This window comes from Mobula hypostoma, chromosome 6 (genome assembly GCF_963921235.1).
Source record: "Mobula hypostoma chromosome 6, sMobHyp1.1, whole genome shotgun sequence".
Classification (NCBI taxonomy): Eukaryota; Metazoa; Chordata; class Chondrichthyes; order Myliobatiformes; family Myliobatidae; genus Mobula; species Mobula hypostoma.
This window is the reverse complement of record NC_086102.1, coordinates 84,100,446-84,127,059: the sequence shown is the minus strand read 5'-3', so window position 1 is coordinate 84,127,059 and position 26,614 is coordinate 84,100,446. Positions and strand designations below refer to the sequence as shown.

The 26,614-nt window shown below is 40.4% G+C and overlaps 1 protein-coding gene across 2 annotated transcripts in view; it reads left to right on the top strand.

Moving 5' to 3' along the window:
• Positions 1–20,928, top strand: part of rnaseh2b (ribonuclease H2, subunit B) — a 59,565-nt gene extending 38,637 nt beyond the window's left edge. The window contains exons 8-11 of one of the 2 annotated variants that reach the window (XM_063051102.1): positions 237–318; positions 2,835–2,883; positions 5,187–5,264; positions 12,096–12,496. In XM_063051102.1, the coding sequence (XP_062907172.1) occupies positions 237–318; positions 2,835–2,883; positions 5,187–5,264; positions 12,096–12,209 (323 nt within the window). In that variant the 3' untranslated portion in view covers positions 12,210–12,496. Of the gene's footprint in view, positions 1–236; positions 319–2,834; positions 2,884–5,186; positions 5,265–12,095; positions 12,497–15,986 lie in introns of those variants that run through there. The other variant, XM_063051103.1, reaches the window with a different exon arrangement.
• The last annotated feature ends 5,686 nt before the right edge of the window (positions 20,929–26,614 follow it).

The following is a 26,614-nucleotide window of genomic DNA, read 5'->3' as shown; positions in this document are numbered from 1 at the left end:
TGCTTTTAGCTTTGAGGCTGTTAGACCAGACCATGAGACGTATTTTTCTGAGCAAGCCTTGGAAATTGGTCATTAAGTGGGAATACTGATCACTACTTAAATTGCTAGCAAAATGCCAAATGTTTTTACTAATTTAGCACTAACTAATCAATAAACCAAGTAATGTATTCTCAGTATTGCATTTAGGTATCATATTTTGATTTTTCTATGTGAATATTGGATTTTTTTCCCCCCAGAGGACTACATACGATACGCTCACGGTTTGCTGTCAGATTATATTTCCAGTGGTCTAAATGCAGAGCTCTTCAAGTTCTTGAAGTAAGTATCTGAATAATTACAGAAATGTTACTTGTAAATTAATTGTGAAGTTAATCAGTCCTGCCCAAGGGTTTCGGTCTGACTGTACTTTTTTCCATAGACACTGACTAGCCTGCTGAGTTCCTCCAGCATTTTGTGAAGTTCCGTCATTTTACAAAATAGAGCTTTGGTTCCTTTATTATTACACTAAAGTACTCTCCCATTCATTTACTCCTCTGATAGTGACAGACGGTTGTTGATAGAGCCTGCACTTGTGTATTTAAGATAACTAACCAGTTTGAGAACTTCAGTGTGTTACCAATGGTTTGCATTTGTATAGGATCTAAAGATACTAAAACTTACCAAAGTGATACACGGAAAGCACAGTGGTCAGTTGTCAAATCTTGCAAAGACGAGTATTGAGAAACTGGAGTAGTCTGTGAGGGTACAGGTCCTGAGGAAATTAGAGTGACAGTGTGTTACCAGGGATGATATTGAAAACAAGATGATGTTCTTAAAATTGGTGGAGAGTCTAGGTCAGTGTGCAAGCAGCAATGTTTTGAACTCAAATTTATCTAGAACATTACAGTTGTCAAATCATAGGGTATTAAAGATGAACATAAAACTCAAACACAGATATTTCTCTGACTACAAATGGAAGAACAGGAATGAAACCAGATGTGTGTTGATTCACCAGCTAGGTAATGGAGAAGGTTTGGAGGTGGATGGCGTAGTTAACCAAAGGTTGTAGGTAGATTAAGGAAGAATTGTTTACCATGATCACACTGATGACAGTTGCCAGTGTGATTTCTTTTCAAATATAATTTTGATAGGAATTTGAGCAGATTAGAGCATCTAAGTCTAGGTTAGATGGGAGTGAATTTGAGCAAAGGGATAATGTAAAGAAAATAACAACCAATGTGAAAATGCACCTTCAAAAATAGCAATTTTCATTTTTCTGAATGATATGAAATATTCCTTCAGAATGCTATAAAGTACAATGATATAAAATGTAATGCTAATGCTTTGAGATATTGAAAATCTGAAAAGTCCTATAGAAGAGTTTTAGCTTTTTCAAATTGCCAGTTCCAAACCTGTATTTACATGGCTGTCCTAACCTGCCATTCATGTCAGAATTTAAATTGCCATTTTGGGACATTAAAACTTGTTCAAAAGTTCTGATTGGACTCTGAGCAATGCAAGCATGATGCTTATTGCATTCTTCCCACCTTCCTTCAGGCCAGAAATCTGAACCTGCTGATATTCAACATTTCTCATCTGCAGACCTCTGGAGGACCTACACTCCATTTACCCTTCCCATCCTCTAGTGAAAGGGATATTCGTAATAGACGTCTTCAACCACCAGTGTAATTCTACCTAGTGCTCCATTATATAGTATTAATTGAGAGTTAGCATTAGTTCTGCAACAATCAGATGAAAGACCTGAACGTGTCATAAGTGGAGTTTAAAAGCAGTGAGGATTGATTCATTAAATGGGTGCCTTGAGTACTTGTGTCCTGTTGGAGTATGTTAAACTTACAATGAGTACGATTGGGGCCACTCCTGACACTTGCTACAGCACTGGAGGAATGCCACATTGATTGGATTTTCTTGAATGCAGTAGGATGCTTTACATAACCCAATAATCTCCCTACAGTAATTTGAACAAGAATTGAGATCTTCACCTCAGTCAGCCATGGAAATAAGAATGCTTCTAAGGTCAACCATAGCCCAGATGGTAATCTGTGCATCAGAAAGTCTTTGATTCAAGCCCCACTGCAGACTGAACCAAAAGTGACACTCCACTGTAGTACTAGGAGGAGTCTTGCTCTACTTGTAGTACTGGAAGAAGTGTACTATGATGAAGTACTTTAAGAGTTTAGTTATAGCTAGAATCAGCCCCTGCCTAAGGAAGGACCTGGACCTGTTGCAATTTGCTTGTTGCTACAAAAGTTTACAGCGGATGCAGTCTCACTGGCTCTCCACTCGGCTTCAATCACCAGGGCAATAGTAATACCTATGCCGGGCTGCTGTTTGTTGACTACAGCTCAGTGAGTGAGTTTGTAAATCTGGCAGGAGCAAAGAACGTTGGGAATGGCGATGGTGGAGAGCTGCAGGAGGCGAGTGGGACAGGTGGTGATGAAGGGGTGCCAGGGCGTGGGGGGTTGGAGTGCTGGGGGTGCAGACACACTCAGCCATGAGACAGCAGGCAAGGTCATTTGATTCCAAACAGTTGGTTTATTGATCAATACAGAATATCTCTCTGGTGCTTCCCGCTACCTCCCCTCTCCCTGCCTCCTTCCCACTCTCGGCCTCCATTGGAGACCCATATCAGAATCAGGTTTATCATCACTCACAGTGCAATACATAAAATTACTACAATACTGTGCAAAAGCCCTGGCCACCCTAGATATATATATGTGCCTAAGGCTTTCACACAATACTGCATGCCTGTTACATTAAACCTAATTCTGATTCAATAATATTATTGTATCCTAAAACCTACCTGATTGGAATTATTTGTATTTGTTTGTTAGGTTGCCAGCTATTTCAACCAACGCAACATTAAATGAACCACCATCTAAGGTTTGTTTCTGCATTGATCATTTTTGCTTTGTGCTATTATAGATGCCCAGTAAAAGTTTTGGTAGGAAATATTTAACTGATTAATTTTAAGGAAAAATTTATAATTAGTTTGAATGGAGTGAACATTTGTTTCTGTTTGAAAGATGAACATTCCAATCTGCTTATCCTTTGTGGCAAAGAGATTTGTAGTAAGAGAGTGCAGGTTCTCACAAGTTCAAGTAAATCAGAGATTCTAATCAGAATAATTGTAAACGCTTCAGATTTTCATTAAGAATTAATCCCCACTCCAAGATTTTGGTATTTAATTTCAACTCTGCCTATAGTGCAGCATTGTAGTAGTGAGGGAGTTCAGTCTTGCTGGGGGTGGAGTTCATTATTATAAGAGTATTGCACAAGTGCAATAATCACCTTTTGGGTGGACCATTTTGGAAGTATCTGGGCGAGCCCCAGAATCACCACGGTATACAGACAGAGTTCTGGTAAATGGGTGCTTGATGATTGACATAAATATGGCAGGGAACCAAAGGGCCTGTTTCTGTACTGTCTGCCTCTGACTCTATAACAGGAAGCCTGTCTGTGTTGATCTGACATCATGGCCAACTTTCCCTTGGCTAATGCCACCGAACTGCATAATTTAATTTGTATACAGCTTCCATTTGCAATCCTTTTATTTTATAAGAGTTAGATAAAATTTCCTTGTGTTCTATTATACCTACTAGTATAATTCATGCAGTTGAATTCATTAACGTCTACACATTTGTGGACATACCAAGCAAGCTACTATGGAGCTGTTGGACTGTGCTCAAACCCAAATGGACTACAGATGTCATACAGTGATGGAAATGTGCACAAGGAGAATCTGTAGGCTTTACTAAGTGGTTTTATGATTTTACCTGAACATGCTTGGGCAATAAAGAATAATTAAAGGTTGTATCACCAACATTGAAGAGAACATACCAGTCACTTTGAGTCCCAAAATAATATGGGAAGTTCCATGGTGATGGTGTTGTCCCATGCTCCCCATTCTGAGCAAAGCTGGATGGATTTAGTCAGCAGCCTACGTAGGCAGGTCTGCTGTCAGTCCACCTATCAGGGCTTTGTTATTTTTGTATCACCTAACATTTCTGGCTGATCAGTACAAAACATTATTAGCACATGCTGTGCACATTATTTTCTGGCTACCACTGTGATTTCTGAGCCAGCAAAACCTCAGTTATCCCTTTGTATCTATCTTACACTTTGAAATGAATCCAAGTTGGTTGAATAGAACCATGTTCTGTTAATGGAGCTGATTTGCTTGTGAAAATCCAATTGCAAGATCTCTTTCCCATTGTCGACTTTAAGTATACATAGAATTGTGCCTACTGTACCTACATTTTTCACAAACATTACTGGAAGACTTCACCAGAAATTTTTTTTTTAGTACTGGTAATCACACGCAATAACATAGTGGGCTATATAATACTGCAATAACTGGAAAGTACTGGGACTACTCAAAAGATTGGGCAGCATCAACTGAGAGAAAATATTTCACTTGATGACCTTCAGAAATTTTAGATCTCTACATATGCTGCCCAACCTACAGATTTTCAGCATTAACTTTTTTCCAGATTCAGGTTTCCTCAATACTTTGTTTTCACCTAGAATCTGATATGAGGGAGGGAGGGAACGTCGACTCAGACCATGAGAGGCCTGCGTTGGGCATTTTCATGCCTTACAAGGCGCAGATTGGAAGTCTATGTGGGGCGCCACTCCTCGCAGACTAGAGCAATGTGTGATTAAGTGCCTTGCTCAAGGGCACAAACACGCCGCCACAGCTGAGGCTCGAACTAGTGACCTTGAGATAACCAGACGAACGCCTTAACCACTTGGCCACGTGCCCAACTATAAGTGTTGCTTTAATTATTGGGAAGGACAAGATGAAATACTAATTTTAGGCTGATTACTAAGGAATGAGCGATTTCTTCAAGTGTAAAATACATGATATGGTCCGTGTGCAGGTCAGTGGGACTAGGCAGAAAATGGTTCGGCACAGCCAAGAAGGGCCAAAAGGCCTGTTTCTGTGCTGTAGTTTCTATGGTTCTATATGAGAGGGCAAAAGTAATTTCCACAGTATGAAAAGATGGTGCTTTATGATGATCTATTACTGGTCCCATGTAAAAGAATGCTCAGCGAAGCCTTTGTATGAAATGTGCATAACATTGCATATTTAAGTTGCCTTAAATCAGCAGTTAAAATTCCTGCAAAAAAGCGTACAGTCTGTCAACACCGTACATCTTTATTCAACAAAACTGCCATTACAGAAAAGGAAATTGTCTGATAAACCAGTGGAGGCTGAAGAGGATTACACCAAGTTTAATTCTGATTCTAAAGAGAGAAAGGTAAGCCTTTTTACTTACTGTGCATCTGATGCTATTGTCCAGAAGCCATGTAAGGCTATAGGATCTATAGAGGTTCCAGATTCTTTTTATTTAGAAAGTATTGCATGCTGTTGGTCAGACCGCACTTGGAGTACTGTGAGCAGTTTTGGGACACTTATCTAAAAAGATGTGCTGGCATTGGAAAGAGTCCAGAGGAGGTACACAAGAATGACTCCAGGAATGAAAGGGTTAACACGAGGGGTGTTTGGCTCTGGGCCTGTACTTGCTAGAGTTTAGAAGAATGAGGAGGGTGGTGAAACCTTTCAAATATTGAAAGGCCTAGACAGATTGGATGTAGAGAGGATGTTTCCTGTAGTGGGGGGGCGGGGGTCTAGGACCAGAGGGCACAGCCTCAGAATAGATGGTTATCTATTTAGAGCAGAGGTGAGAGTGAGTGAGGCCTCCATCGGTCAGGGTCGACCATGGATATTGCATCCTAGTTGTCCAGATGGGAAATCCTGGGCAGTACGATATGGAGAGCAAGCTGCTTCCCATGAGTAAGCTCCTCTTCTCCATGCATCCGATGAACCCGAAGGAACAGCAGAGACTGACACAGTTTGGTACCAGCAGCATCACAGGAGTTGCTAGTCAGTGTATAGGACTGCCTTGGGGATTCCAGCTCTGGATTTTTTCCTCTGGGTTTACTTCTGTAGCCTTCCCCATGAGCAAGGCAGCGGAGGTTTGAGATCAAAGTTTTCCTTCTCCCAGATGAGCTGCTGACCATGGCTGATGAGCCCCATCTTCCTGAAGCGACTGGTTTTAAGGTGCCAGTAACCTGCCTTTGCCCCTTCTGTCAGTAGAAACGGTTCTACCAGGCTTGGTAGCGAAGCCACACATGAAGGTCGAAGGTCAGAAGCTATTTGAGGCGCATGCCTTTGGGAGCATTTAGTGGTAGTGGGAGCTTGTCCCCATTATCACCCCCGGCTATAACAACTTAAATCCAATTTATTTTTGAAAGCTACTGTTTAACCCATTTCATGCAGTGAATTCCAAAAACCTGTTTAATGTTACTAACCAACTTTCTCTCCATACTGCAATAATCCCATTTATTCAAAGGGCTTCAGTCAAAGTGAACACCCTATTATGTGGCAGTTTATCAAATGCCTTTTGGAAGTCTACATTTGATAGATCGGGGTGGGGGTGGGGGGGGGCTGATGTAGATGTAGGATGGAGTTGAGCCTAAACTGCTTTTTCTAGAGAGTAGTGGATCTGTGGATTATTCTGGCTTCCTTCTCAAAGCCCTTTCTGGTTCTGGAGTTTGACCATTCACTTTTTGGGAACATCTTCAGTTTTTCCACCATGAATCTGTAGACATTTAGAAGATTACGGCAATTTCTGACTGCAATTTTCTCCCTTGTTTCCTGCAGTGGCTGAGTTAGCATCCCTTCTGGACTGTTTTGACTTTTCCACTTGTAATGCAGTTGGCCTTTCTAATGCTGACTCAATCATTTTTAGCCATCCAAACTCTCTACTGCTTTTGCTGAGACTCCAGCAGGACCTTTTAAAGACTTTTTGATTTTGTGTATGGTATTTGTATCATACCTCAGTCACATCTGTCTGCCTGTTGAGTAGATTTCCTTATTGTTATTTAATCACTCTTGTGTTGCATATGAATCATTCCCTGTTCACGTGCCCTTAGAGTATTTTGAATTGCTTTTTTATGTTATCAGTAATTTCTCATGCTCTCTTTTTCTTCTCTATTTCCATTCTCTCTTCTCTTTGAATTTTCTGTAATCAGCTTGTTTCTCATTTGCATTAGTAATCTAACATCTTTCTTGTACTCCTAGACTCTGTTTTGCTCTTACTGGTCATCCACGAAATTCTGACTTTAATCCCCTCCCCTTCTCCTTCATGGGAAAGTACAGTCTGTAGCTGAAACATCTGTGACCTTCCATCATCCTTTTTATAGTTTTGCTTGCCAAATTGTCACTCCAGTTTTCACAGGCTAGACCTGGGTGTCCTTGTAAATTAAACAATGTTAGCAAGCAGGTACGTTAAGTAATTTGGAATGTTGACTTTATTGCAAAAGAGATGAGTATAAAATAAGTTTTGTTAAGAAATGTTTTCTATGTGAGAATGTGAATTTTTGGAATTCTGCATCTTGGAGAGATGTGGAGACTAAGTCGTTGAATATTTTGTATGCCAAGAAACTTTTTGTGTATAAGGAATTGATCATTATAGGAAACTGTCTGAAAAGTGGAAATGAGACCAAGGTCAATGGCAGAATAGGCTTCAGAGGTTATATGCTGCTGCTTTTTCTTGTATTATTACTTTTCTGAAGTGGCAGGACAATTTTTTTTTTTAAAAAAAATGTTTTTAAAATACATTGGATTCATGGCTTTGTAAGTATTTGCACTGAGTACAAAATAAAAGTTATGGTAAACCTTAACTGAAGTGGGATATTGTGTACTATTCTGGGCACCACAGTTTAGTAAGAGGGGATAAAGAAGAGATTTATAAAAACAGTTCTAGATGAGGGTTATTCAGAGATACCGAGGCTATTGTAAAACATAGATAGGAGAGCACAGTACAGGCTCTTTGACCCACAATGTTGTGCCGACCCTTTAACCTACTTTAAGATCAATCTAAACCCTTCCCTCTCACGTAGCCCTCTATTTTCTTGGGGAAATGAACTAATCTTAAAAAGTAAGAATAAACTTTTTCCAGTGGTCTTCAACTAGAAGGCAAGATGAGTTTTAAAAAGACATAGTGAGGAAAGCAAAATTGTTCACTCCAGAGTCGTTATATTTTGGAATCCACTGCCTGAAAAGGTGATTTAGTAATAGCTGTCACTGGTGAGTTGGATAAACTGCAGGTAGTGGAGATGAGTCAGGGGAGTGGTTCTATTTGGCAGACCCATCAAAGAACTGCCGTTGATATTATCAGTCACTTATTGTTACGTGCTGTGTTATTCTTTAATTCTGTGTTTTGTCCTTAATTTGGGCCAATCGCAATATATAAAATATTCCAGTCACCAAACTGATCTTCCAAAATGCACTATACTGTCTAACATTAGACAGGTTGAAAGTGACCCATGGCCTTTTGTTTTCAAAGGGGGCAAATCTTCAACTAGCGAAACTCTTGAGTGTCGCCCTAGTGGTGAAGAGGTATTTGAAACTGTAAATTGGGTATAAAATGGATTCATTTGAAAATTACATGATCACAGAGGGGGGTATTTGGTAGGATAAAGAGCTATCTGAAAAACCTTGGATTTTTTTTTAAACGAGTCACAGATGTGATAAGTGGGGGTGAAGTAGTATTGATTGCAGTTGATTCTTGTTGCTGCATTTGAACAAGTAAATGTATACTTGGAATGGGTACACAACTGCACCAGAATTAATTCAGGACTTGGAGTTAATGATGACAGATTTAGAAACATAGAAAACCGACAGCACAATACAGGCCCTTCAGCCCACGATGCTGTGCCGAACATGTACTTACTTTAGAAATTACCTAGGGTTAATCAGCAAGAGGGATTCATTAGAAAGGCCCAATGACAATAGCACAGATGCAAGTGGAGTGGTTATTTTGAGTGTGCCAGTGTTTAGAGTGGCTTTGGTCATCAAGCTTGGGCGAGATCAGGCTGGGGTGAGATAAAATATCTTGTAAGCTACACTCTTTCTGTTCTTATTTGTTCATTCCTTGTCTGTTAAGGCATAGTAGTTTAGTGAGAATGGCTCCAGGGGCAGTATTTTGTGCAGTGTGTGGGATGTGGGAAGTCTGGGAGAACCTCCATTCTCCCAGATGAAGCTGCAGCTCCCAAGAGAACATATTAAGGAATTGAAACTGCAGCTCAATGACCTTCGACTTGTATGGGAGAATGAGGAGGTCATAGACAGGAGCTACAGGGAGGTAGTCACCTGAGGTTGCAGGACACAGGTAACTGGGTGATGTCAGAAGGAGAGGTGATAGAGAAGGGATGCGCTCAGACTGATGGTTTGAAGTGTGTCTGTTTTAATGCAAGAAGCATTACAAACAAAGCGGATGAGCTTAGAGTGTGGATCAGTACTTGGAGCTATGATGTTGTGGCCATTACAGAGACTTGGATGGGTCAAGGGCACAAATGGTTACTTAGAGTGCCAGGCTTTAGATGTTTCAGAAAGGACAGGGAGGGAGGCAAAAGAGATGGGGGTGGGGTGGCACTGTTGATCAGAGATAGTGTCACTGATGTAGAAAAGGAGGAAGTCATGGAGGGATTATCTATGGAGTCTCTTTGGGTGGAAGTTAGAAGCAGAAAGGGGTCAAGAACGCTACTGGGTGTTTTTTATAGACCACCCAATAGTAACAGGGACATCGAGGAGCAGATAGGGAGATAAATTCTGGGAAGGTGTAATAATAACAGGGTCATGGTAGTGGGAGATTTTAATCTCCCCAATATTGATTGGCATCTTCCTAGAGCAAAGGGTTTAGATGGGGTGGAGTTTGTTAGGTGTGTTGGGGAAGGTTTCCTGACAGAATATGTAGATAAACTACAAGAGGAGAGGCTGTACTTGATCTGGTATTGGGAAATGAACCTGGTCAGGTGTCAGGTCTCTCAGTCAGAGAGCATTTTGGAGATAGTGATCACAATTCTATCTCCTTTACCATAGCATTGGAGGGGGATAGGAACAGACAAGTTAGGAAAGCGTTTAATTGGAGTAAGGGGGAAATATGAAGCTATCACGCTGGAACTTGGAAGGTTAAATTGGGAACAGATGTTCTCAGGAAAATGTATCGAAGAAATGTGGCAAATGTTCAGGGGATATTTGCGTGGAGTTCTGCATAGGTACGTTCCAATGAGACAGGGAAAGGATGGTAGTGTACAGGAACCGTGGTGTACAAAGGCTGTTGAAAGTCTAGTGGAGAAGAAAGCAAAAGCTTACGAAAGATTCAAAAATCTAGGTAATGATAGAGATCTAGAAAATTATAAGGCTAGCAGGAAGGAGCTTAAGAAGGAAATTAGAGAGCCAGAAGGGACCATGAGAAGGCCTTGGCGCGCAGGATTAAGGAAGACCCAAGGCATTCTACAAGTATGTGAAGAATGAGAGGATAAAATGTGAGAGAATGGGACCAATCAAGTGTGACAGTGGAAAAGTGTATGGAACTGGAGATAGCAGAGGTACTTAATGAATACTGCTTCCGTATTCACTATGGAAAAGGACATGCAAGGCTTATTGAGAAAGTAAGGAGGCATAGGATCCAAGGGGACTCTGCTTTGTGGATCCAGAACTGGCTTGCTCACAGAAGGCACAGTAGATGGGTCATATTCTGCATGGAGGTCAGTAACCAGTGATGTGCCTCAGGAATCTGTTCTGGGACCTCTACTGTTCGTGATTTTTATAAATGACCTGGATGAGGAAGTGGAGGGATGGGTTAGTAAATTTGCTGATGACACAAAGGTTTGGGGGTGTTATGGATAGTGTGGAGGGCTGTCGAGAGGTTACAGTGGGACATTGATAGGATGCAAAACTGGGCTGAGAATGGCAGGTGGAGTTCAACCCAGATAAGTGTGAGGTGATTCATTTTGATAGGTCAAATATGATGGCAGGATATTGTATTAATGGTAAGACTCTTGGCAGTGTGGAGGATCAGAGGGATCTTTGGGTCCGAGTCCATAGGACACTCAAAGCTGCTATGCCGATAGACTCTGTGGTTAAGAAGGCATATGGTGCATTGGCCCTCATCAATCGTGGGATTGAGTTTAAGAGCCAAGGGGTAATGTTGCAGCAATATAGGACCCTGGTCAGACACCATTTGGAGTACTGTGCTCAGTTCTGGTCACCTCACTACAGGAAGGATGTGAAAACCATAGAAAGGGTGCAGAGGAGATTTACAAGGATGTTGCCTGGTTTGGGGAGCGTGCCTTATGAGAATAGGTTGAGTGAACTCGGTCTTTTCTCCTTGAAGCGATGGAGGATGAGAGGTGACCTGATAGAGGCGTACAAGATGATGAGAAGCATTGATCATGTGGATAGTCGGAAGCTGTTTCCCTGGGCTGAAATGGCTAGCACAAGAGGGCACAGTTTTTAAGGTGCTTGGAAGTAGGTACAGAGGAGATGTCAGGGGTAAGTTTTTTTTATGCAGAGATTGGTGAGGGCGTGAAATGGGCTGCCTTCAACAGTGGTGGAGGCAGAAACGATAGGCCTTTTAAGAGACTCTTGGATAGGTACATGGAGCCTTGAAAAATAGAGGGCTTTGGCTAACCCTAGGTAGTTTCTAAGGTAAGGACATGTTCGGCACAGTTTTGTGGGCCGAAGGGCCTGTATTGTGCTGTAGGTTTTCTATGTTTTGGATAAACAATTGATTCCTTGGAATAAATGGGGAAAAATAATTTCAATTTTGTTTTAAATCTAAAAAGGGACTTATTTATTGAGGTAGATAGTTAAAAGATTTATTAATCAGATTTTTAAAAAAACACTTAAGTGATTGGAAGAAGCCAAGTAATGGGTTGTTTCCCCTGTTGCTTATAAACAGAGTAGCATAGTGAATACCAGGATTAGCTAGAAGTATTTTCCATTTGCAACCAAGGTTGGTAAAATGTACTGTAGTTATTGAAAAGTGTTGTGTAATTTCTTGAAAATAAAATGCAAATAAAGTTGAATGGCAAATCAGAACAGTCAGCTGTGACATGTAAAATCTTAACTGGTATTTCTAAGAATTATATTATTTAGAGCATTTTAATTGATGCAGTATATTAGTTCATACTATGAAGTAACTCATTTATGTCAATTAAACAGAAAAACTGTTGTTATGAAAGCTTTAACCGGTTAAATTTGCTTGACAAAATGTTGACTGCTGCTTTCTTCCTTTTAGCCCACCAAGATGACAGCTGCACAGAAATCCTTGTCCAAGGTTGACAAAAGTGGAATGAAAAATATATCTGCTTTTTTTACGTCAAAGAACAAAGGAACAAACAAGACACCATAATTTTTGATGGATTATTTTTTTATTTTTAAAAATGCTGAGTTAAATATTTTGCTGTTTCATTAGTGCTGCAGATTAAAATAATTGAGTTTATCTGCTTTTGTTATATCTCATTATATTCCTTAATAGGCAGGTTGTAATTCAAGAATCATATTGCTTGTGCTTGAATATCATTAAACAAATTTGTTTCTTTGTAAGTTGTCTGAAAGTATTTCTGTACAATTAGACTTTGCCTCTACCTCTTAACATTTTGTGGTCAGCCAACGTTGCCATAGATTGTCAGTTTGCTTATCCAGTTTCAACTTTTGAGTCAGTAGTTCCTGGAGCAGACATTGCTTTCACTATTATTTCCAAGAAAACTCCAAGTGTCACTAACAGTTTCTTCCAGATTCCTGTCCACTGGAAGCACTGAAAAATGTTTAAGTGGAAAATTCTTACTCTTCAATTAATGTTGACCTCACCAATTTCCTCCTGTGTTAGTTAAATGTTTATTATATCAGGAATTTTGTAATAGTCTACATCAGAATAACATTTTCCATGTGGAAACGTCCTTTTTAAAAGAAATCATAAACCTGTTTGTAAATTTGGCTTCAAAATTATATAAGCATAGAAAATGCTGGGAATACTTAGAAGGTCAGATAGCATTGCAGAAAGAGAAATGGAATTAATGTTTCAGATTGATAACTCTATTCTTCACAAAAGCATGGTACACTGCTACCTTGGTTACAAAGTGTAGGCATTGATCCTATACCCTCCTTGCAATTTTGCTCAAAGATTCTACAGAGGACAAGTACTGCTAAGATAAACATGGAGATATCAGGGTGGGTTGGTTGTGAGAATGAGCTTCCGGGAGAATTTCTCATTTCTACAAAAAACAAAACATTAGCAATATTACAAGGCTCAGGAATTTCCTTTTAACCAAATCCATTTTGTTTTACCTTTTCTGAGTTGCCCTGGTTGAAGGAGCATAAGTTTCTAGGAAGTATTCGAGCAATTATGTATATTTTAAATGAGCAGAACTAACCAAGGTTCTGAGTGCCCATTAAATAATTCTGGTAGACTGGATTTCCTGGGTACAAATTGATTTTCATAATCTCCTGATAGTCAGTGCACCTTACAGTCAGTGTACTTGGTGTTGTAAGATGTACAAGAGCCAGTTTCCATATGTGGTTAGCTATGCTGGTTGAGTTAAAGGTGAGTTAAAATTGTTGCCCTGCACACCAGAGAAAGCTCTGCTCTTCAAATAATGCTGCAGTGGTAGGCAAATGCCTCTAACAGTGAAACACCAATGCAGCAGGTAAATTTCAAGCTTGTCCTTCAGTTGGGACCTGAATCCACTGTCCTATTAATACAAACAGTTACTGAAATATGGTATTGCTGGGCCTTGCGCTAACTCATTGTACAACATGGGGTAGCACCAGTGTACACCACAATGATGGCACTACTACAAGAATGCATTGAATTAAGAAAAATTGATTTTTCTCCTTGGAAACACAATCGAGCAGATGTGAAATTTGCCACATTGATTGGTAGTGAAAAGAATAGAGCAAATATACTTGAATGATACTTCTTGATAGGGCAACTGTCTAAGGTAGTATCAGCTCAGAGTGGTAAAGTGCAAGCCAAAGAGATACCTGGAAGCATTTATGTTAAAGGGTGATTGAGTCTAGTTGAGTGAAGATGGTCACTCATTACTTTAATAGGCAGACTAGAATTGGTAATCTGGAAGTCTACTTTGGAAGTACTGCAGGCTAGCAAGAAAATTGAGTCAGCATTTTCTTCAAATGCCTCAAGAAATATATCTTCCCAACTGGAGATGTGTCTGCATTACTTTATCATAACTGCCAAATCTGTTACCACATGGACTGCACCAATTCATGAAGGCATTTCAGAATGCAAAGCGTCCTTCGTAATCCCTCTGCTTAAAGACAATGTAATCTAAGTCGATCACTGCCATATAGTATGTGTCTGGTCTAAGAAGTCACTTTAATTGACTTTAGGATAAGGAGTCAGCAGAAAATGTTATCTCAGTCTGAGCAAGTTCCTAAGCTGTTGTGGTTTGAAGTTGTGAGCACTCAAATAACCAGGGGGAACCAGCAGATGTAATGTATTGATATTTTCAGAAAGCTTTAAATAGCGTCCCACACAGGAGATTGGTCAGTGTCACGGAAAAGAGTACTTGGACCTGGAGGGAAGTAAATTCAGAAAATCTTTATTGATGCATGATATCATGGAGAGTCCAAGCTCCTAAAAGTGGGGTCTTGGAACTCTGCTTAGCAATAGAGTACAGTTTTATTTATACTCCAAGCGTACGTGACAAGAAGCACTTTAAGCTATAAGGAGGAATTTAGACTGCAATTCTACAGAACAGCGAAGTAGCACAATATGGCCTTGAACGGCTATACATTTTACTTAAGTGTTGGTTCCCAGAAAGGTACATCAGACTTGCTCAGCCACAGACATGTGATAATTCTTAGAACAAAGAAGCACAGATATAGTTATTTCCACATCCCGGCTACAGCGCACATTTCAGTCACGCAGTGTTCATTAGTCACAAATAAATGGTTATAGTTTTTGAATTCACACTTTAAAAAAAAAAATCATTAACCCCTTAATGTCCATCACAAGGTCTTTAGTATTTTTCTTCCACAGTCAGCAAGTTCAAGCATGTGGAATTGGGGTAATGTACTGTCATGGACTGAGAATTAATTGACAGAAAGCAACAAGTGTGAATAAATTAATATTCTATGTCAATGATTTGGCTGAGGGGACCAAGTTTATATTTCAGAGTATTCTGATGATATAACAATAGCTGAGATTATGAATAGGGAAGAGGATGTAAGAAGCATCAAGGAGATGCAGACGAGCTGAGTGAGTGGACAAGTCCATATCACAGGAAAATAATTTGAAAAATGTGTGGTCATCACTTGCATAAAACAGAAAAGACTAGGCCATTATTCTCTAGAGAAGACTGAGATCTCATTAAAACTTGAAAGATTCTGATAGGGTCCAACAGGCTGGTTGCAAGAATATTTTCCCTGGCTGAGAGGTCTAGAACCCGAACGTAGCATATTAATCTACCTACAACATTCCCAGGGCTCTTGTTCTTGACCTAATTTTAGTCATGCTTTTGTGAACCAGATACTTGGCTTGAACCAACTAACATGACCCCAGATGGATGGATAATGACAAGTAAAAATGGATAAAAAAGAATCTTAAGCATAACCCAAGTAAACAGGACAAATACCAACAAGTGAAGAAACTCAGAGGATAAGAATGTAGAAATGAGAGAGAATTGTTCTGCTCTCCACAGATTCGAACCCTGAACCCTAAACCGAATGCTACTACAAACCCAAAGGGAAACATTTTTCCTGACATTGCTGGCAATTTCAAACTTAAGGATTCCTGGAAACCAATTTACTTCATGCATTAAATATTGGCATAAGTATTAATATTCAGTTATACATTTAGCTGCCTGAGTTTTAAGATTGCTAAACCTCTGCAATTCATTGTACTCTTCCAAGATCATCCTTAAAAATAACCACCTTTACCAGCTTTATTTGTGTCTACAATGGCAACTATTGTCAATCTTTTTTTGATTTCTCTCCCACGAATCACCATGCAACATTTTACAGTGTTAGAAACAATGTGGATTGTTCTCATACTTTTAAGATTGTGATTAAAAATTCATGGAAAAGTCATTTCTTTGGCTCGTTTAAAAAAAATAAGTAAGTGATCATCTGGTAACCCCTGTCCTATTTGTTACCTATCGCCCTCCAGGTGGCAGTCCAGCAACGCACTCGAAAGAAAACAAGTGTGCAAAGATGACCTGAAGTGTTGATTTTAATCCAATTCAGTGAGTGATGGTGTGGAATTTGGTGTAACAGATTTAAACTGCTGTCAGATTTATTTCTGCATTTCCCTTTCATTGATTTCCTTCACTATTATGAGCTGTGGCTGTGGGGTGCTGGGTTGTAGATGCAATACTCTTTAAGCTACTTCATTTTTTGATCTTTCAAATGAGACCTTGGGTGCAGTTGGCGGCATGGAAAATTACTACCTGTGGTAATACAGAACAAGTATTCTTTTCAAACACTTGACACATTCAGAGGGCTCTGCAATTTCTGAATTACCTAAGAATGTACAAGACTCCTAGTCCATATCTCCAAATGCAGAACACACCAATATCAATTCCCCAGTTTTCCTATCAAAAAGCCTGTATAATTAACAAAATGAATGAAGGTATGAGCATTATTATTTCAACATTTACTTCAAATATCTCCCACTTTTAGTAGACCTATCTGATTTGTGCATTCCTTTTCCCCAGTTAACTTCATAAATTCAACCTCGCCTACATCTGTTGACATGCCAAACTTGAGAGAGCTGTGACAAAACTAAAAGCCGATGTCCCGAACTGCTCTAATGGCAGACTTGGGTATGTTTCGAGAGCTGGGAAAGCCAACTAGAAATGGTTCGAGAGGATTTAGCCAGAAAGGATTGGTCCTTCGTGTCCTTGAAGCAACTCTTCTGAAGACATGTGGCATTAACTCGAGGTCAGCTTCTGGCAAGGAAACCTGTTAATTGCAATGTGCTATACTCATTCAGGTGATGAACTTGCACTCCAGTTTGAAGAAGCACTAAGATTAGATACCCTGGGTGGGGATCTTTACTGTCCAACTGCTTATCTGACTGAACTGTGAAGGGAAAGTGGTACAGATTGAGCTGCTGCCTCAGCTCTAGTAGGTTCAAGCCCGACCTCTGGTGCTGTCTTAAGGATTTTGCACATACTTTCTCTGACCACGTGGCTTTCCACTAGGTGTTCCAGCTTCCTCTCTCAACCCACATGTATACTGTTTGGCTGCTTAGTCGATTGTTACAAGTGTATGTAAGTGAGTAGTAGATATTGTGGGGCTAATTGATGGTAATATGGGAAAAATAAATAGAGTATTTTACTCAGTTCTGGTTGCCTCATTATCGGAAGGAAGTTTTAGAGAGGGAGCGGAGAAGATTTACCAGGATACTGCCTGGATTAGAGATCATGTCTTATGAGGATAGGTTGCGTGTGCTAAGGCTTTTCTCTTTGGTGCAAAGGAGGATGTGCAGTGACTTGATAGGGGTGTATAGTATGATAGAAGGCATTGATAGATTGGACAGCCAAAGACCTTTTCCCAGGGCAGAAATAGCTAATACGAGAGGGCATAATTTTAAGGTATTTGGAGGTAAGTATGGGGAGGGTGTCAGAGGCTGGATTTTTACAAAGATAATGGTGAGTGCGTGGAACACGCTGCCAGTGATGTTGGCAGACGTAGATGCATTAAGGACATTTAAGAGACTTAGATAGGCACTTTGATAAAAGAGAAATGGAGGACTATGTAGGAGGGAAGGGTTAGACTGATCTTGGAGTAGCTTAGAAGGTCAGCACAACATCATGGGCTGAAGGGCCTGTACCGTGCTGTACTGTTCTATGTAATAAAATGGATTAGGGCAGGATTAAGTGTTTGAAAACGGGTGCTTGATGGTCAGAGCAGACGGTGGGCTTAAGGACCTGTATCCGTTCGGTACCTCCTTATGACTCAGTAACACCGTTGCTATTATCAGCATTTGACAGCTACTGAAAACAAATTGATTCTCTCCTCACCAACCTACCTGTTGTAGATGCGTCTGCCCATTAATAATACTGGTAGAAGTGATTACGACACTGTCCTGAGGAAATGAAAGTCAACTTCACACTGAAGACAATTCTCGTCATGCCATTCAGTAATTCCACAGTGTTAAGTGGAATAGATTTAAAAAAAAAGTCACAGCTCAAAACCAGACTTCCATGCTACATATACCAAGCAGCAGCATTAGAATCAGAACAGTATTCCACAACAATCTGCATGTTGCTTTATATCCTATTTTATCCTTCACTCTGCCATAATCAAGTCTGGGGATCAATCTTGATTCAACGTGGTGTGTAAAAGCAGATGATGGGAGCACCATTTGGTAAGCTTGAAATTGAAGCCCTCACCTTCTGATGGGTTATAAGTGCAGCACTAACACAGCATGCCACAGAGAGAACTAAATAATATGATTTGTGGACCAGACAATAGTCCTGCATTTCTACTGCATTCTGTAACGAAATGATGGTGGACATTTATACAAATTATGAACGGACATAGCTCCTATGTGGAGTCCAGCACATGAGTGCAAAAGACAATGCTGAACTGTTTGCAACCAATCTCAATCAGAAGTGTTGATCCATTCGGATTCTTTGTGAGATTCCTACCATCATGTTTCACTCCATGTAATATCAAGAAACTGTTTGAAGCACTAAAGTTAGCAATGACTATAGGACAGATCAACACCCCAGCTGCAGTGGTGAAGACTTGTGCTCAATAGCTAGCCATGCCATCAACTCTTCCAGTGTTTCTGTTTCATATGGCGTTTGTTCACACTTCTAATTGAAGTGTGGCCCAGAAGGAGCAGGCATGAATCTGCCCGTTCGGAGGCCAGGGTTGGAGTGATCTTTGTCCACGGCCATTCCAACATGGGTGGCCCTGAGTTTGCAATGCCTGATGGAGTCCTTGAAGCACTCAAACTTCCACATGACATCAACGTGTTGATCCATTTCGTGGAGGAGCTTTTACAGTACAACCACAATAATACCATCTATCCAACGATGTGGAAAGTTATCGAGGGATTAGATTCGATTATGGGGACACTCAGTCCTCGTTTATTGTCATTTAGAAATGCATGCATTAAAAAATGATACAATGTTCCTCCAGTATGATATCACAAGAAACACAGGACAAACCAAGACTAAAACTGACAAAACCACATAATTATAACATAGTTACAACAGTGCAAAGCAATACCATAATTTGATAAAGAGCAGACCATGGGCACGGTAAAAAAAAGTCCCAAAGTCCCGATAGACTCATCATCTCAAGCAGGCGGCAAAAGGGAGAAACTCTCCCTGCCATGAATCTCCAAGCATCGCCAACTTGCCGATGCAGCCTTTTCGCAGTAAGGTCTAATCTATTCTGATCATATACTGTACTGCAATATTTGCCTATGCAAAATCATCTGCAAAGTGATGGAAGGAGCCTTCAACAGCACTAGTAAATGCTTCTTGATCATTAACTTGCACACAAATGCTTTGATTGGGATTTTACCAGGATTACTCACCTCCAAAACTCACTACACATGGTGAAAGAGCTGAATTCTAGGCATGCAATATACGTAACTGAACTTGATGTCAAAGCGGATTTGGACAAGTGAGGCACTAAGAACCTAGTAAAATTGAAGTTAGTATAAAGTGAGGGAGAATCTCTTGTCTGGATGGAGTCACACCTGGCACAAAAGAAGTTAGTTGTGATTTTTAGAGCCATAGAATATCACTAGAGGAGTTCTTCATGGCAGTATCTTAAGGCCCAACCATCTTCAAATATTTAATCAATAGCAATCCCTCCATCATAAGGTCTGTGATAATTGCAGAGTGCCCACTCCTTTGTCTTACATAGTGCAGTAGTTCAAGCCCAAACACAGCAAGACCCAAACATCATTCATACTTGGGTTGATAAATGGCAAGTAACACTTGCGCCGCAGAAGTGGGAGACAATATAGTCTCAGACAAGATAGCACCCAATCATCTTGACATTCAATGGCAGTACCAATGTTAACTCCCTTGCGTCCTTCACCACATCTAATATCTCCTGCAATCCCACCCCACCTCTGGCAATGATTTCCTCACAGTACACTCCGACGTGTACCAATGATGAACGTTGAACTTGTTAACCTTGTTTAATGAGTCATTACCTTTGTTCTATGTTTGTAACAATTTCTCCCTAATACTCTAACACAACTATGACTAAAAATTCCCTTACACACCCTTTGAAAACTGGTCATTTCCTTCAGTGCAGCTCATGTGATCAGGACTTTATTACAAGATAATTAAGAATTAGAAAAAAATATTTGGTACACCTTTATCGAGCCAGCAAACCACTCCTCCTCTTTGCTACATCTTTTTGCTTTTCAATGTTTACAAGGTTTTCATCTTTACTGATGTGGTTGAAGCATCTGTAATCTGTAATATTGTGCCTGAAACTTACTTGTCAAAACACAGTAAGTAGAATTTAGAAGAGCTTTTAATAAGAAACTGATGTGATGTTTGAAAGCATATACTGTATATTTGTGACAGTCTAAAGATGAATATGACTGGAAATGTTATTGGTGTTAGATGGGCTGAATATCCTCTGTTTATTTTAATTCCCTGAATGATTTTTAAAGAACATATATTTTGTAAATCCTGTTGTATGCTTGCTTTAAATAAAAGCTGTTGAAGTTTAATTGCAAGGGGGTGAAACGAGAAACACTTTCATGCACTGAGATCTTACAATATGGAATTTGCTGCCTGAAATAGAAACAGCCAGAAATGGAGAGCTCAAGTCACTATGTCCAAAAATCTGTCCAAGCTTTTTATAGATGTTTGGCACATTGTTTAACTCGGCTTTCGGACTAGACAACTCTGGAGGTTTACGTTTGTTACACAATCTCTAAGGGTTTCCACAGCATCCACAAACAGTCATTCACTGTTGTTATATGTGATCATTGTCAGCAAGTGAAACCTCGCCTCAGGCTCTGTATAAGAAACTCTTGCATAAAACAAATCATTTGTACTCATCCTTTGTTGTAACTGCTGATGCTTTGAAAATAAATGTTGGTAAAATTAAAAAGCTCATCTGACGAAGCCGCTTCAATCTGGACGGTTAACTCTGCTTTTCCAAAGATGCTTCCTGCTGAAAGTTTCTTGCATTTTCTGTTTTAATTTTACCTTTGAAAGATTTAGCCAATTAGTCTTTCTACTCCCTATCCCCAAATACTCAGAATGCTTTTTGAGCATAAATTCAATTCCCTCCTGCTCCTATTTTTATTTTCTTAAGACACGTCATGCTGGACACAGTATAGGTATGGTGTTAGCAGAAGGAAATAGTCCTGACTGCCATTTTGGAGTTTAACACTCCATCTAATAGTGTCACCTGAAAGGACATTACTATGGTGCAAAGCTAAAAAGTTTGGAGAAAATCTGCTTTTGAACAGCTGAGAATAGAATTTGGAGGTATTCAACACTAGGGAAGATTGCAAAACATAACTGGAGGATATTAATAACAGAGACGAGAAAATCTGCAGATGCTGGAAATTCAAGCAACACACACAAAATGTCAGAGGAACTCAGCAGGCCAGGCAGCATTTACGGAAAAGAGAGAACATTTCGGGCCAAGACCCATGCTGCCTGTCCTGTTGAGTTCCTCCAGTATTTTGTGGATATTAATAACAGACATGAAATAGGACCATGGAGTGGGCCACCCAGCCCTGTGCGCCAACTCTAATCAGTACAATGACAGTGATCTATTACTTCAGTGTCACTTTCCTGCACTAACTCCATACTCCATCATTCCCTTAAAATCTAAACATTTCACTGTTATGTTTTATTTCCCTGTATGTTTCAATGTACACGCGACAAGTAAACTTGAATCCTGAATCGCGAAGCTTGAATTTAGAAAAGCCTTTACCATTTATGTATTCAGCTACCCAAATGGCTGTAGCATGATTTATGGAGGCTATAGATCCCTTTGATCCATGGGCCTAAAAAGCTTGGCTGGGAACTGCACCAGCCAAATAGAGCCGAAATCTGCTGATCTCCTGGCTGGCTGACAGTAATAGAGTAATGACAAAGGGAATGCTGACTTTCTGAGATTTGTGCCCTGTGGAGTAGTAGTGGGTGAGGGTGTGGTAGGCTGTACTGTTATGCCCTGGTGCTGATTGATAGAGGTTGCCTTTCAGTGAGTGATAGGTCTATGATGCACTGAGCAGTGCCTGAGAAATTGACACAGCTGGTGGAATATCTTCTGTAAATCTGAATTCACTGATCTTGACCACACACATGAGGTCGCTGAACTATTAGGGGTATTGGGTCCAGAACATTTTTTCCATTCACCTCAGCATCTATTTCTCCACTGCTGCAATTGCATTTGATTGAAAGGTTTCCCTCTGTCCTCATCTGGCTTCAGGGACCAAGGTGTCCAAAACTGGACCTGAAAATCAGTGTGATTGCTCTCATTTCTGCTGGCAGATCTCTGGAATAATTCCCTCCACTGCTTCTAGCTATAACTGAGATCTCCGGAAGTGGACGTAGGCCTTCTCAGTCCTAACTACCTTCAACCAGTGCTAACCTCTGACAAAGTTAGCTTCTGCGCTGAGACGCAGTTAGTGCTCAGTAGCAAATAAAGAGCAGGCAGCAGAGAAATTGTGTGCAACCTGCAGCAGATCAGACCAGGGTTCGTTAATCACACATCAGGATACCAGTGTGTAGTTAACTGCTTTAACTCATTTAGCCTCCTAACTCACTTAACTGATTTATCCTCATTTAGCATGGATGATTACCAACTTGTGCAATCTTTGCTGCCTTGTGATATGCTTGGAGAGATGCATCTGCTGATGTCTTCCAGCGTAAAGTAACCTTTGTTTCTGATTGTGTAACGAGTTCTTGTAAAGCAGGACTATAAACCTGCATCAATGTGAGTATAAATCTGTACAATTTCAGTTAGCTGTTTTAATGCAAAGAGGTTTATAGCAAAGAATCTAAGCAGACAGAAATTTAATGAGATTCGGTATTCAGAGCACAAAGAAAACAGTTCTCAGTGTTGATGTTTGTAAACAGTTATTCTGCAGGCTTTATGAGCTGTCTCCCACTCTCAGGATTTCAAGTTATGGGTGTTCTGAGTTAGTCAACAATGGGGTTGGAGGATGTGGGTGGGTGGGGGTTATCATTGAGTTCTATCATACACTCCTAGCTAGTCTAAGCAGGGTGTTATTGAAATGTTCAGAGCTGAGATGGATGGTGTTTGCCAATGTGTATCAGTGGAGCAATGCAATAAAATTGAGATGCAGATCAACCATAGACTGAATGGAGAAGCAGGTTGACTAGTTCCTCCAGAATGTACAGTATGTGCAAGTCTCGTCTTGTTATTCCGCTGAACACTTCCATGCACGGACAGGTAGTGGTGAAGAAGCAGAGAATCTGCAGAAGAACTTGGACTGATTGGGAGAATGGGCAAAAAAGTGACAGATGGAATATAGTGTAGGGAAGTGTATGGTCATGCACTTTGGCAGAAGGAATAAAGATATAGAGTCATAGACTATTTTTTAAATGTGGAGAAAATTCAGAAATCAGAGGTGCAATGGGACTTGAGGGTCTTCATGGAGAATCCCTGAAGGTTAACTTGCAGATTCAGTTGGTGGTAAGGAAGGCAAATGCAATGTTAGCATTTATTTCAGGAGGACTAGAATATAAGAGCAAGGAAGCAATGCTAAGGCTTTATAATGCATTGGTCAGACCATATTTGGGGGATTATGAGCAGCTTTGGGCCCTTTATCTAAGAAAGGATGTGCTGGTGTTGGAGAAGATCCAGACGATATTCATGGGAATGATCTCGGGAATGAAAGAGTTAACATATGAGAAGCATTTGATGGCTCTGAACCTGTCTTCACTGGAGCTCAGAAAAATGGGGAGTGGGGGGGGGGGGGGAGTCTCATTGAAACCTGTTGTTCATTAAAAGGCCTAGATAGAGTGGATGTGGAAAGAATGTTTTTATAGTGGAGTCTAGGACCAGAGGGCACAGCCTCAGAATGGAATGACTCTATTTAAAACAGAGATGAGGAGGAATTTCTTTAGTGAAAGGGTGGTGAATCTGTGGAATTCATTGCAACAGGCGGCTGTGAAGGCAAAATCGATGGGTATATTTAAAGCAGAGGTTGATAGATTCTTGATTAGTAAGGGTGTCAAAAAGTTATGGGGTGAAAGCATGAGAATGGGATTGAGAGGAATAATAAAAAGTCATGAGGGAATAGCGGATCAGACACAATGGGCTGAATGGCCTAATTATGCTATGTTTTCAGGTCTTGTGTGGGAAAACATCAGGGATGGAGGTTGTGTCTGTGCTGCCTTTTACATAGTTGCAGACCTGGCTGCACAAATTGTGTTTACAGTTCAGCATGCTGTTCTTCCCATCTTACTGGTGATTATTAGCACAAAACAAGACAAGGCTAATAAATGGAAAAGAAAACAAAATAGAGCAGGGCTCCAGGGAACATTCTGTACAATTTTGGAACAAGTGGGGATTGATTGCCCAAAGCAAAATGTCCCGAAGGAAGTTTTGAAATGTTGTACTGTCGAGGGGCCAGGTTCAGATCTAAAATAAGTCTGGATTGAATTTATTTAGTGATTGTGCAGGGTGGGGGGGGGGGTGCGGGGTTGAACTCTATTCTAAGTTCTACTTCAAAATAATGATCACTTATTTCCAATTACTAAAAGGTGTGCATGTCACCAAGGTTACTTTGTACCTCTCAAAGTCTTCCTTACCTTTCAAAATCCTGCCTTATTTTTGAATGTTCCTGTGCTTTGTTGCAGCCTCCTGAATATATTTTCCTACATGTCTCTGGACTGAATTTTCTACTTTTATGCCCAGTTGACTAGACTACCTGTATCTTCCTGAAGTCTAATACTTTCCACCTTATCATCAACTACATTGTTTCACCGACAAATGTCAGTGTCTTCATTTAAGTCCAACTTCACATCCATCTAAAAGGTGAAGGTTTGTATCATTTCATAGAATGCATTTCATTAACCTCTCCACCACTAATATCAAACCAACTGGTCTGTAATTACCTGATCTGTGCATTTCTTCCTTTTTACTCAACAGCATAGAATTAGTGTTCCTGTGATCCTCCAGCCCTATTCTAGAGCTGTGGAGTGACAGCCTTTTGAAATGTGCTACCCATAAAATTCCTGTTGGTCAAGCTCCAAAACTCAGAGCTCAAGCTTCTCCAGGTGATGTTACCTGTACTTGTGGTTGTTCAGAACTCAGGGATGCAAACAAGGCACATCATGCATTCCACAGGCCTAAAGTACCCACAAAATATAACAATCCCTTTTCTCCTCATTGCACCAAAATCCTGGGTTTCAATCTTGATAGAAGCAGTAGTTTATGGAATAAGAAGATGCCAGGTTGCTTACAGGTTCTCCCTGAGTTATAAACATCTGACTTGTGGACATCCCTTACATGAACAAGCGTTTGGGAGACTGGCAGGGTGGATGGGGCTAGACTTGCCAAATGCTGCATGTCTGCATTTATTTTCTGCCAGGTGGGAATAGGGTATTTTCACTTGCCTTTTCTCCCCACCTGCAAGCCTCCCACCTGAACAGCAACAGGCAGGGGCTGGGTGGAGCTGAGCGGAGCTGGGAGGACTGAGTCAGAGAGGCTGGCTGGCTGGCAGCCGTTGTTTCCACGCTTTCTCATGCTCTCGTCCCAGCTGTTTCTATGATCTTCCGCCACACACTGTTTTTCTTCATCTACCTACAAAAAGTTCAGTTACTAACATTTCTCAGGATTTGAAACCTGGGGATTGTCTGTACTGCAAAAGGTAACAAATCCTTCCTGTATTTATACTGGATGATATATATTTTATATTTATAACATCTCAAATTTTGACATCGTTTCTGCCCTCATCTGCCTATCCACCTGGATCCATGTTAGCTCTTGCTTACCCCTTCTCTCCACCTTTTTATTCTGGTTATTTTCCCCTTTGATCCAGATGAAACGCTTTGACCCAAAACCACAACTGTCCATTTCCCTCCATAGATGCTTCCTGACCTGCTGATTTACTCCTGTGCCTTTTGTGTTGCTCTAGTTTTCTGGCATCTGCAGTCTCTTGCGTCACCTGTCTGTATTTATACTTGATCAGACCCACTTAGTACAAAACCACCTCAGCAGTCCCCACATTGGCTTCATCAGTCACCTCAACCTCCAGAACCAGAAGTAAATCATTTTCTAAACTGAGGGACCACCTGTGAAGAAGGAAATAACCAGTTCTAGCTGGCCACTTAATTGTGCAGCTGCTGAACAACATGAAACTAACTACACCATTGTCAAAGTTAGAATAAATTCAGAATGCAAACTGCAATTTTTTTCGGATGACCGGTTCTAGACCCGAAATGTCAACTGTCCACCAATTTCCCTCCACAGATACTACCTGACTTGCTGAGTTTTTCCAGCATTTTATTGGTTGTTGCAGTGTAATCTATTGCATAATATATTTATTATATTTGCTTTATATGTTTATTATTCCTGATTTTCCACAAAACACTTGAGTGAGTAAAAGCCTTGCAGCTAAAACAGTACAGAAATGTGCAAGTCATTTATACCTACATGGTGAAAAACAATAGAAATATGTCTGGGTGAAACTTTGTCTTATGCTTCAATGCTCCAGAAAATGTTATACTCCACCTAATTTTTATATTTTCAACACAAACCATGATAAAAACAAAACTAAGGTTGTGTCCCAGTTGGCTTTAGGCTGTAATCTGT